This window comes from Mirounga angustirostris, unplaced genomic scaffold (genome assembly GCF_029215605.1).
Source record: "Mirounga angustirostris isolate CCGP_5_RB_7025 unplaced genomic scaffold, mMirAng1.0.hap1 SCAF_12, whole genome shotgun sequence".
Classification (NCBI taxonomy): Eukaryota; Metazoa; Chordata; class Mammalia; order Carnivora; family Phocidae; genus Mirounga; species Mirounga angustirostris.
Genome location: NW_026991720.1, coordinates 79,559,274 through 79,572,112, shown reverse-complemented (window position 1 = coordinate 79,572,112; position 12,839 = coordinate 79,559,274). Strand labels below are relative to the sequence as shown.

At 34.1% G+C, this 12,839-nt stretch overlaps 1 protein-coding gene across 3 annotated transcripts in view; it reads right to left on the bottom strand.

Moving 5' to 3' along the window:
• Window positions 1–12,839, bottom strand: part of PCLO (piccolo presynaptic cytomatrix protein) — a 398,901-nt gene that overhangs the window by 138,681 nt on the left and 247,381 nt on the right. For all 3 annotated transcript variants that reach the window (XR_010406551.1, XM_045864796.3, XM_064575346.1), the window contains exons 7-8: window positions 8,767–10,954; window positions 3,060–3,196 (exon numbers count right to left, since the gene is read on the bottom strand). Coding sequence is in view for 2 of the 3 variants with exons in the window: in XM_045864796.3 (XP_045720752.2) it covers window positions 3,060–3,196; window positions 8,767–10,954 (2,325 nt within the window). In the remaining variant the exon portion in view is untranslated. The remainder of the gene's footprint in view (window positions 1–3,059; window positions 3,197–8,766; window positions 10,955–12,839) is intronic.

The following is a 12,839-nucleotide window of genomic DNA, read 5'->3' as shown; positions in this document are numbered from 1 at the left end:
ATTATGATGAGTTAATGACAAAAACAGTACTTTAAGATAAATATTAATGCAAAAAAATACCATGATTTTTTAGCTTTAGGTAAATGTAATCAAAACATATGTCACCTTCTATATAGCTTGTTTAGAAAAAACTATAAAGAACAACAAAGAAATTATTGTCACAAAAGTTAGCATATTTGTTACTTTTTTGAAGGAGGTTGAGGATTACCATCTGGAAGGGGCACATAGGGGTGTCTGGGGCAAGCATATTCCCTTTCTTGGTCTGTGTGTTGGTTATATTATTGTTCACTTTATACGTAGTTTATAATTCTGCCTGTTTGCAGTTTTGGTAACTGCATGTGTAGTTTTTGGTCTGTATGTTAGATATAAAAATAAAAAAATGTAAAAAACTAAATGGAAAAAATAACTTTTAATAAGAAATTACACATTATTTTATTACATTTACCTATAAATAATTCTAACAAGGATCCTTACATTTTCTACTTTATAAAAAATAGCAGGAAATTCATGAAATGATTCTTAAATATATTCTGCTTAATTTTGGCCATTATATTGGTCTGTATTTTGTTTAAAGAAGATGTATTATATCCTCAGTGGATTAAAACCATAAATCTGCAGATGTTAGTAACAGAAAATTAAAATCAAAAAGTGCCATTAAGGTTAATAATGTTTCATCTACATACAAAAGAATTCCAGAAAATATTTTTTGAGGTGGACACAGATTATGTTAAAATGTTTCCTTCAAGAATACTGGCTGAATAAATTAGTTAGACAAGACTATTCTAAATATTTGTGGAAATAGTAATGTCAGAAAATAATTGGGAGTTATTTTCTAGCTCTCCAGTTTATATATTTTATCTTACTAAGATTTCTTTAAAGGATTTGTGCTTTCATTGACTAAATGTAGGTTTGTGGGAAATAATAAACTTCAAAGAAACAAAGGAGACAGGTAAGATATAAAAAGTAAGTCAATATAGAGAGATTTTTACAGTAAAATATATTCAAGGAAGCTATTTTCAGCTGACAGATTTATTATTTTAGTAATTATAGATAAAAAGAGGTAAATTTACATTTTATAAACATGTTCAGAATGATTTTATTATTTTCCTTGCTCATTAGGCTGATCTAATTGATGAGATTGAACTACAGCTATAAATATGATTTTAATAACAAGGTAATCTGTCTAATTCAATTGTCTCATACACTGAAATGAAGTACAAAGAAATGGAAGTATATGGACATGTATATAGAGGTAAACACAGCCCTAAACCAACACTTTTTCAAAAAAATATTTAATTATTTATTTTCATCATAAGTGTATTCCTTAATCTCCATCACCTATTTGACCCATCCCCCCCACATGTTTACCAGAGGGAAGATGGGTGGGGGATAGGAATAACTATAATCTTATTAAAGATATCAAAAACTAAAAATATTTATAATATATAGAAAATAATTCCAAGATTTCTAGAAAATATGATAGCATATATGAAACCAATACAGAACAAAATTTTGAGATAAATTCTTTTTTTTTTAAAGATTTATTTATTTGAGAGAGAGTGAGAGAGAGAGAGAGAGAAAGAGACAGAGCAGGGAGAAGGGCAGAGGGAGAGGGAGAATCCTGAAGCAGACTCCTCACTGAACATGGAGTCTGATGCGGGGCTCCAGGCCAGGACCCTGAGATCATGACCTGCGCCAAAATCAAGAGTTGGCCCCCAGATGTTCCTGAGATAAAGAAATTCTATTTAACAGCTAGAAATTTGTTCATGAAAATTTAAACTGCTTTGGAAGAAATCAAATTTGAGTATAGATACTATCTTTTCAATGGTACTTATATGTGTGATGAAAGTCGTCTCTTTTACAATTTAACGTGACAAACACTGAAGTAAATTACAGTAAGCTCATATGGTTTACCTTTGTTGTTCAAAATTGAGTTGTCTTCTATATCAGAGAATCACTAATCAGACAGGATTATTTAGGAATTAATGTGTATGAAATAACTCTCTCTATGGGTATTTTAATGATTATGGGTACATAGCCTGCAAATATCTGATCTCTTAAGGCAACTGATTTAGGCCACTGGGCTTACCAGAGGAATCTCTCTCAATTTGTCCAACTGTTGATCTCCTATGTGTCTTTCAAAATTCACTCAAACGTCACCTCATTTGTTCTAAAGTGAAGATGACCATGAATTTTAGTATCATATTTATCTAACTGTGAAATTTATCTCTAAGTTTTAGTTTCATTTATAAATAGATATTAATTGGGGCACCTGGGGGGCTCAGGTCGTGATCTCAGGGTTGTGAGACTGAGCCCTGCACGAGGCTCCGTGATCAGCTGGGAGTCTGCTTGAGGTTCTCTCTCTCCCTCTCCCTCTGCCCCTCCTCCACCACTGCCACCTCCCCTGCTCACACATGCACGCGCGCCTTCTCTCTAAAATAAATAAATCTTTAAAGAACATAAAATGAATAGATATTAATAGTATCTAGTTTGAGTTTTTCTGATGATAAAATCCAAAGATAAATATAAAACAAACATGTCCATATAATAGACTCTAAGATGTAAGTTCCCCTCTTTCCCAAAGTGAAGCGTTTGTTCCCTGTCCCCAGCTCACTTGGTTTGGTCACCCCCTTATTTGCTATTTCTTAACACCTGAACACACTGTTACTGGAAAGCACTGAAATTACCCATCTCTATTTCACCCAATATTCTGTAAGGCCTTTAGGAGCTATATGTATTGTCCTTGCATAGCAGTGTTGGGTATGTTGTACAAATTTAACTATCTTTTGGAAGAATGAATCACTTAAATTGCCCAGTAGAAGCACTACAGCTATGCTGCAATGTTGACAGCCAGGGATGATTAGGTAAGTTATTCAGTACTTTAATTTACTGAAAAAAAAATTTTTTATGAACTTGATTGACAAAAGTCCCATGCATTTTAGGATAACTGAGACCATTCTAGGATGACCGACTATTTGATTGACTGATTGATGGATTGGCTGATTTTTTTGTGGTGGGGGGGGATAAATCTAAAAGAGATTTCTCAATATAGCACTTACTTGCTCTTGATGTTGACTAACTGGTCTAGAGTGGACCAATCTTTCTGGTAGTTTGCGATCCAGACCATGTCCATTTTCCAAACGAGACTCCCTGGGTTTGTCAAACCAATCTGTTTCTTCACGACGCAGATGATAGGCTTTGGAGACCAAGGAAATATCAAACATTGCAACCACAACTAATACAGATCATAGAGGACAGCAGATGTTCTGAAATACCAACATGCTCCAGGCTTGTTAACCATTCATGCATTTCAAATACAACTCCTAAGAGGATGAGAAAATCATTTCCAATACTATGATAAAAATTTTGTACCATGGAATAACTTAAAAAAAATAATGCACACACTTGTTCAACCTCTCAGAGCAAAATAAAACAAAATTAAATTTTAAATGAGAAGAAATTTAGATAGTGACTGAATAAATGAACGAGTGAATATTCCTCAGAAGTCATTCTATTCAACCTCAACCCTTTAGTTCCTACCTCCTCATCTCTTCCCACTACCTACCACCCACCACTAACATCTAAGAAAAATGTCTTCCTTCACTACAGAAGATTCTGTCACTTTCCCACTATCATATCAATCACTAACATGTGGCTGCTGGCTTTGAACATCAAGTGAGTATTTTTGAAAACAAGACATTTCTATGACATTCAATAAATAAGTGAAAACATTTATTTCTAAGAGGATCCCAGGTATTATTGCAAGGAACATGTGTGCCATACTCACCTAGTAGCCTACTATTAAAGTATATTTAGAATATTTTATTAAAAATTAAACAATTATTTTCCATGTGGCCATGGATTTAGGAATAAGATTGAAGAGTTCACTGACTGCTTTTTATACTTACAATGTGACAAAACTTGACATCTTAGAATACTTTTTTGAAAATGTAACCATATTTAAGTACATAATTATTTTAAATTATTCATCCCATTCAGTTCTTAGTACTTCCAAGGCTTTTTTTTTAAAGCTATTAATTCGTGACCAAAAAAATCCCATTTTACCTAATATATAGAATTTGACTTCATATAAAGTTTTATTCTTTGCAAAAGGATCCCTAATTTGTAAAAAGGATCTCTGGAAATACACTGTTGCTTTCCTTTCTCTTTTTTTTTTTTTTAAAGATTTTATTTATTTATTTGAGAGAGAGAGAGAGAGAGAAACAGCATGAGAGGGGATAGGGTCAGAGGGAGAAGCAGGCTCCCTACTGAGCCGGGAGTCCGATGTGGGACTCGATCCCAGGACTCTGGGATCATGACCTGAGCCGAAGGCAGTCGCTTAACCGACTGAGCCACCCAGGCGCCCTACACTGTTGCTTTCTAAATGGCAGATGGAGCAGCCCTTCTCAAGTTCTCATCCTGAAAGATTTGTTGATGGTGTTATCAACTTAGGCTTTCTTGAAATTCTAGCATCTACAAAACCATACTTTTGAGTTCTTCTAACTCATCATAGGTTTCTTTTTATGCCTATATTCTTGATTATCTTTTCTTCCAAAACTTCCCAACACATTTTTTGCCAGGCAATTTCCATTACATTTTTGCTGGTAGGACTGGCAAACCCATAGCATATACACCACTACTCACCTCCATAACTCCTGTGATCTTGGTCCTGTGGTCACCTCCTCTGATTAACCACAGCATGTCCCCCAAATAAATATGATGATTGATGATGTGTCATAATTTAGTCATTCTTCAATTTGAGGAAATGCAATATTACATACCTGGTTTGTGGTTGTATGTGCGCTTATCTGATCTCTAATAGGAGCTTCTAAATTGCTTGAGGATAAGGCTCAGATCTTTTTTTTTCCTCCTCCCTCAACACTAAAAACAATGCCTTGCAAATGCCATAACATTCAATAAATGTTTGGGAGATGAATGAAACAGAAAAATTAATCATCAACTAGAGAAAGAAGTTAAATACCCTAATTATGATATACATATTAAAAAATATTAATTTGTCCCTTGAACTTCATTAATATTTATACAATCTTGACTCACAATCTCCACGATAATATATTATGGTTTTTCATAGTTTTAATTTGACACTAAAAAACTAAACTTATGAAAAAATATTTAATGTAATGAAATTTGATAAGTAAATACCAAACAAATTTATAATGTAATCACTGGTCTCTTAAAAACTTTAACTGACTATCCCCAACCATAGTAACACTATCTTATTTTACTTCTTACATATTCTTATTATTATTTCTCATGAAAAAAATAATCTATATTGATTTTAATAAATGCATATCTTGGATTATGTAGTATATGATTTCACTTAAATATATAACTTTGCTAATTGCACTTGAAACAATCCTTTAAGTCATATTTTCTTGGCTATGTCTATACAAATAAAGCAGAATCTCAACCTGATCCAAGTTCTGTCAATTTGTTTCTGATTACATACTTTGTCTACTATTTCTTACAATAACTCAATAAGTAATTAAGTTAGGATGTCTGTCATGTTTTGCATAAAAGTTTATAGATCAATCAAGTGCAACCAGAGTGAATGAATCTACTTTTAAGTTGTATTCTGTCTTCATAATTTATAGCAAATTGGACATAAATGTTAGTTATTTATAACTGCAATTATCTGATCTGCCATGGTAGATCTGTACTTTAAAAATTGAATTTTATAAAATTTTCCAAATTAACTTAAATAATTGCCTGGAGATTAACATCTCCTTGTTTTAAACTGATGATATTTTCTTGAAAGCTTGTATGTAAAATAAAAGTATGCTATTTTCGGGTGAAGCATTATTCAAAGTTATAGGAATAGTTCAGTTCTATTCAGTGTCAAAAATTGGTTGAAAATTTTTTTAAAAGAGACTATACTGATTTTTTTTTTTTTTTGGCTTGGAGTATACTTTGAGAGAATGTTTTCAACAAAATATTTGTGTTTGTAGAAATAAATATAACATGTTTTTAGCTTAGTTTTCCTCCAAATCTGCTCCAAAAAAGGGCTTCCTGCTCTGTAGTTAACCAACCATGCATGCATATCAAATTGTGGACTTCAAGATGATGGCCATAAATACTAAGCAATGTAAATTATGCTTATCTAGACTTTACCTCAAGTGAGCTATTTCAAAATTAACTAAAGTCATATAGAACACATATGAAAAATATTCTAAGAATCTACAAATTAGAGTTTAATTGAATTCAAAGAAAGCACACAACAATTTGAAGGCTGTTAAATTTGTTTTTGTCTACCCAATACTAAATAGCCTGTTGGAATGTTACACTTCTCAGAGTGATCTTTGTATCACTGAATTACAGATATGGCATATATTTGGTAAAAATTTATTTAAAAAACTCTTTGTATTTCATGAGTTCACAAATGAGTTATGTAATTAGGAAAAATATTTTCTACTTTTTCCCTTAATAACCCAAGGAATCCCAAGATTTCAAAAAAAAAGTAGGCCATTGCTTTACCAGAAGAAAAGTAGTATGTTCAGGTGATTTAAAAGCAAAAAAAAAAAAAAAAAAAAAAAAAAAAAAAAAGTAACATTTTAAAACTATAACTTTAAAAGATAATCACTACAATTCACACACATAATATTACATATATAATTCAATTTGTTATAGTTGTCCTTTGTCTAATTCTGTATCTGTATGTTCTTTATGACTAAGTTTCTTATCTGGTTAATTTTTAAATATGTTTTAGTTTAACTGTGTAATTTCAACTAAATTTCACTTTATTTCTTTGGTATAATCTTTATACGTTTCATAATTTTGTATGTTGCATGATGTGTCATCATCTACTTTATGAAAACAATGTTTTTCATGCAGTCCTTAATGATTAGAAGTATACATCTTCCAAACATATCAATGAGAAATAAAACATTTGGTTATTTTTATATGGTTGTATGTAAATAAATACCACATTTTGGAATATCTAGAAAAATCTAAATGTCTGACACCATGTTGACAAAACATCCATGATGAATAAATGAATTTGTCAAATTCTCTCAAATATATGCTCCATGTGCACACACAGCCTTAGGCTATACAACAAACCTGTTGAAGTTTTTGTTTTATCTTGTTATTTTACCAATGTGATTATTGAAGAGTCTTTTTATTCCTCTGCAGCAATTGTTTTATATGTATAAAATGTGTGTAAAATGTGGATTGTGAAAAAAGAAAAAAACTGTTTCCACATAATATCCTAACTCTTGTTTAACTAGAGAGATACAAACAATTGACTAAATAAAAAAATATACAAATGAAGTGCTTTATTAATTGAATAATTATCAATAAAAATGGTCAATCCAATAGCCTGTAGAGAAGAAAATAAATCAGAAAGGAACAAGTCTGTTGGGATTTCACTAAGAAAAGGAATCTGTCCACTTTCAGATCCAGTGACTTATCTTAATCCTATTCAAATCTAGATTTGAACTTCTAAAATTGTATTAGTGTCTATATATAGAAGTAGAAAATTCTTTTCATAAACACTTATTTTCCTGTGACTCCTCAGGGAAAATGTCAGATTTAAAAGGGCTGTTGTTCATGTTAGTTTAGTGCTCTGTAGTCTTCAAAGGCATGAAGTAATAATATTTGTATTCAATGAGAAATATTTTATTTCCAGGACTCAAACCGCACCTACATTCAAATGTAAACCATAGAGGGAGGGGAAAAAAGAGGACCAAAAGTCATGAGTGCTTCTGGCATGGAAAGGACTCTATATAACCTTTTACCTCTCCTCCCTTGCCTTCACAATTATATTTAGAGTAGATAATTTTCTAAAATCCTATCATTCTATAAGATTCAACAACAACAACAACAAAATTATCATAAGCCAGTTTTTAATTAAGGTATATACTTGCCTTAAATCATTTATTCAAAGAAAAACTAACAAAACAATTTAGGATAAAAAAATGGGATGATGCAAAAAGCAAAGCCAAGGGAAAGCCTGTATGGGTACACCAACCAGGAGGGCTCAGCTTGTTAAACTCACAAAAGTAGTGAGCAAATTTTTGATTCTAAATCTAAAGAATGTTTCCTGTGTACTGACACGATTATTTGTTGTCAGTATCATATTCAGTGCTAACCTTTCTAGTATGTAATGCAAAATGCACAAACTTTTCAATTATGGTATTCATAGTGAGAGAAATAAAAATATTAATCCTTTATTTAAGGAGAATTATAAAATTCTACATTACACTAATATCAGGGATTTAGCCAAAGATTCTCAAAAATAGAACATTCTCTGAATTAATGAACAATGATATCACAAAAATAACATAAATAATTTTCTATTACAAAGTCTAGCAGAATAGTACTTAATGGCTCTAAATATTAATAATTTCACAAACTGAAAGAAACTGACCAATATATTTAGAAATGCATTTTTAAAAGATAAAAGAAACATACAATGACAAACTTTCCAACTATGGATTTAAAGGATGACCATATTTTATTGACACAATTACTTGATAATGGTTTTAGAAAAGTGGACACCAAACAAATCAAGCAAGCAATCAAGAAACAACAATAAAAGAATAAACTAAAGAGAAATAAAGAAAAGCATGCTAGGAAATCTATACACAAGATCAAATTTCCATTTACAAGAAATAAAATTGAAGTAAACATGCAAAAGACGCACTAAGAAAAGTAGAATACATCCTTGGAGAAGGAAAATTAAACATGCAGAAAAACAAGAATTTGAGTTTTGAGAGTAACAAGGTAGTGTGAGGCCCAATTTACCTTCACTGTCTGACATGGCATGTTGAAAGTCATCCATGATGAATGCTATGTCACGGTCATAGCCTCGAGTTCGTGATTCTTCTCTCATGTGTTGCTGAACTTCAGGCAATGAGTGACTTGATCCAAACTGATCCCTGGTGTCTGCAGATATTGGTGGAAGGGGTCCAGCTGCAGCCCTGGCCATTCCCATTGGCTGGCCAACGGGACTGAGTGGACTTTCTTCTTCAGAATTTTGGGCCACAATTGGTATTCTTCCTCTACTCTGGCTAATTGGTAAGCTGGTCGGCTTAGTTCTGCCAGAAGGTGATGCATGACTAAAGGAAACATCTAGAGCTTCAGCCTCTTGAGCTTTCAGTCTTAGGGAAGAGCTGGAAGAATCTCTTTTAATTGATAAGTCAAGGCCATAGACAGAAGAAGGTCTGGAAGAAGGTCTGGACCTGCTGCCACTACTGTATGGCTTATCTGCTTCATCCTGCAAAGCCGACCTTAGGGTATTTCCTAATGTGCCCAGCCCTGTGCTAAGAGATGACCCCATAAATTTCTGTTGGTCTGTAATATTTTTTCTGAGGCCAAAAGTGATGTCATCTTGAAGAAGCCTTGCTCTGGAGGAAATGCCACCAAGAGATGAAGTGCTAGAAGTCATATAGCTTGAATAATCAGGTTCGAGATCTCTACTTTCTTGAATGGGTGAAAATTTTGACATTTTAGGATCAATTAGTGACTTCTTATGTTTTGATTGCTTTTGATAAAGTATGGCTGCTGGTAGTTGTTTTGCTGCTTGTTTTTCAAGTGTGAGTCTACTAATGCTGTACTTTTCTGATTTGGGAAAATGTCTATAGCCCACATCAGCATGGTAATAATGGGAAAGACCAGCAAGGTGATCTAAGCTCTCTGCCCCTCTACGGAATTCTTGTTTAATCTGATGTTTCAGAAGCTTTAACTCGTAGGGATCTTCCATGGGATCTTCCTCTGCTTTCACATAACTATGCAATCGGGAGGAAGTCTGTAAAGGTGCTAGGAAATCCGTCACTTCTTGAGACCTACGTGTTTCAGTGGATCGAAGGAGACGATCTGTTTTTGACAGATCCTTTTCATGAAGGCTAAATGCAGTGCTTAGTGCTGCTGTTCCTTTGGTAATCTCTCCAATGTCATCAATTAGGACATAATTTCGTGGAGTATGATGGTCAATATCCGCATAGAAAGAATCTGCAGATATGCTTGATATTGGACTGCTTGCCATGCTACTTCTTTCCTCCAATCCTATTCTCAAGTCTAAGCTATTGTACTTACTCCCAAGATGAGAAACAGCATATGTATTATCAGTAGAAACAGGTGCTATCATCAGGGGTTGGTTGCGAATCACCTCATAGTTTGAAGTTATCTTGGGCTCCAAATATAATGTAGTTTGCCGTGGCTTTTGTTGGATCACCATCATCTGTGATGGTAACTGGTAAGAAGGTTGTGGGGTTGGTGTAGGTTGAGCTTGAGGTGTGAAGGACATTGTTGCAACAGCCTGAAATGTTGGTTGAGTCTGATAAGGTGAAACTTGCTGATGGTACAAAGTCTGTTGCTGAAAATGGGACTGTTGGGTGTATGGGGTAGGTGCTTGGGTAGGAAGAGCTGGGGAAGAATACTGGTATTGTGTATAAGGACTTGTAGGAGGAACTAGTTGAGATTCTGTTTGGGTTTGCGGTGGTATAAACTGGCTGAATTCAGTTTGGGGAGCAGTTCTTGGTCGCTCTATGCCATGCTGACTTTCTATTCGGGTTGGTCGGGTGCTGCTCACTTCACTGTCAGACATGTAATCCCGATCCTCAGCTACTCCCTGGAGGTAGGCTCGCTCTCTCTTTTCTCTCTCCTTTAATAATGCCTCCTTCCTCCTGTTAATTCCCATTTCCAGGTACCGTAACTTGGCATCAATCTCCTTTTCTTCCTCATCAAGTTCTGCTTGTTTCTTTCTCAGCTTTGCAGATTCCCTCTCTACAAGATCAAGCTCTCTGTCTATATCCTGGAGAATCTTGGCTCGTGCCATTGTGTTGGTTCTGCAGATCCTCCTCCTGGAAACTGTGCCCACTGTGCTGTATGTTGACTGAGTGCCTGTGGAGGTCTCCTCAGGGGGTGGGTTAGGCAGAGTTCTCTTAACTTTTTTCTGGGTGCCAGAGGGTGTCATGGTTTGAGAACCTTTTGTCTATAATACACAAAAAATAAAACTTTATTAAGAAGGGAAAAAAGATTTAAAAACTTTATCACTTACATTTTAAATAAAAATGATTTCATGTATGTTTTAGCCATGACAACATAATAAAACAAAACTTGTATATATTATTTCAAGTATTATCACAAATACAATTAACTGAAACATAAATTTTCCTTTCTTGGCAAGTTGGTTATTTATTATTACAACTTCTGTAACATTAGAAGTGAATTTGGAAATCAAGCACAGAACTCATTACTACATGGGCTTATATTTTAGACTCTTAAGAGAATTCTAGAAACCCATTTTTCATCCTGTGTAGTACACATAAAACTATTTGCTAAATGTATTCCCAGAGTATGTGTGTTAGATGTCTAAAATTTAAGTTATATTTCTGAAGATGCACATTTACCATTGTTAATTTCAATTGTTTGCTTCTATCTTCTCATTCCCACTTCTTCCCCCACCCCCACCCCCACCCAAGAGTGGCTGTCATTCCTATTCCAATCATGAAATATTCTGAAAGAAAAACTTTAAATCTCTAGTCTTTTTTCCCCCCCAAAAAAGAGTAATCTAATTTTCTATTTAATATTTCATTATTTTCATGACCATTGGGTCTTATGTTTTCTTTTAATTTTATTATTCTTTAGTAATTTTAGTTGTTCTTAATGTTTTAGCAACTTATACATGAAGCAGAGGGAACTGACTGCAATAAAAACCCACTGAATTTTTTTTTTAATCGTTTAAGTTATATCATTGATGAAATGTCACATATGTTAGGTTTCATTTGGTTTGTCATAAACTCACTGATCTTGAGAATCATACAATTTTAGAATATCAAAACATGTCAGATTATTTTCAATAAACTGATGTAAACAGACAGGATTTCCTAACACAAGACAGAGACCTAGACAAAATGCCAAGATGGAGGAATTCATCCCAAAAGAAAGAACAAGAAAAGGGTCATGGTCAGGGATCTAACTGAAAGAGACACAAGTAAACTGCCTGATCTAGAATTTAAAACAACAGTCATAAAGATACTAGCTGGACTTGAGAAAAGCATAGAAGATACCAGGGAGTCCCTTACCAAAGAGACAAAAGACCTAAAAAATAATCAGACCAAAGTAGAAAATGCAATAGCTGAGATTCAAAACAGACTGGATGTAATGATCACAAGGATGGAAGAAGCAGAGGAATGAGTAAGTGATATAAAAGCTAAAGTTATGAGAAACAATGAAGCTGAAAAGAAGAGGGAAAGAAAAATATTAGATCATGTATATAGACTTAGGGAATTCAGTAACTCCTTAAAGCATACTAACATTCATTATTGTAGGAGTCCCAGAAGAAGAGAGGGAAAAGGGGACAGAAGGTTATTTGAGAAAATTGCAGCTGAAAACTTCCCTAATCTGGGAAAGGAAACAGACATCCAAATCCGGAAGGCACAGAGAATTCCCATTAAAATTTTAAAAAGCAGGCCAACACCAAGACATATAGTAGTTAAATGTGCAAAATACAGCGATAAAGAAAAAATCCTAAAAGCGGCAATAGACAGTTTCCCAGCTGAACAAAAACTAAAGGAGTTTGTGACCACTAAACCTGCCCTGCCAGAAATTTTTTTTTTTTTTTTAAAGATTTTATTTATTTGAGAGAGAGAATGAGACAGAGAGAGCATGAGAGGGTCAGAGGGAGAAGCAGACTCCCTGCCGAGCAGGGAGCCCGATGCGGGACTCGATCCCGGGACTCCAGGATCATGACCTGAGCCGAAGGCAGTCGCTTAACCAACTGAGCCACCCAGGCGCCCCGCCCTGACAGAAATATTAAAGGAAACATCTCTCTGAGTGGGAAGGAAACACTAAGTGACAAAGACTAGAAAGGAACA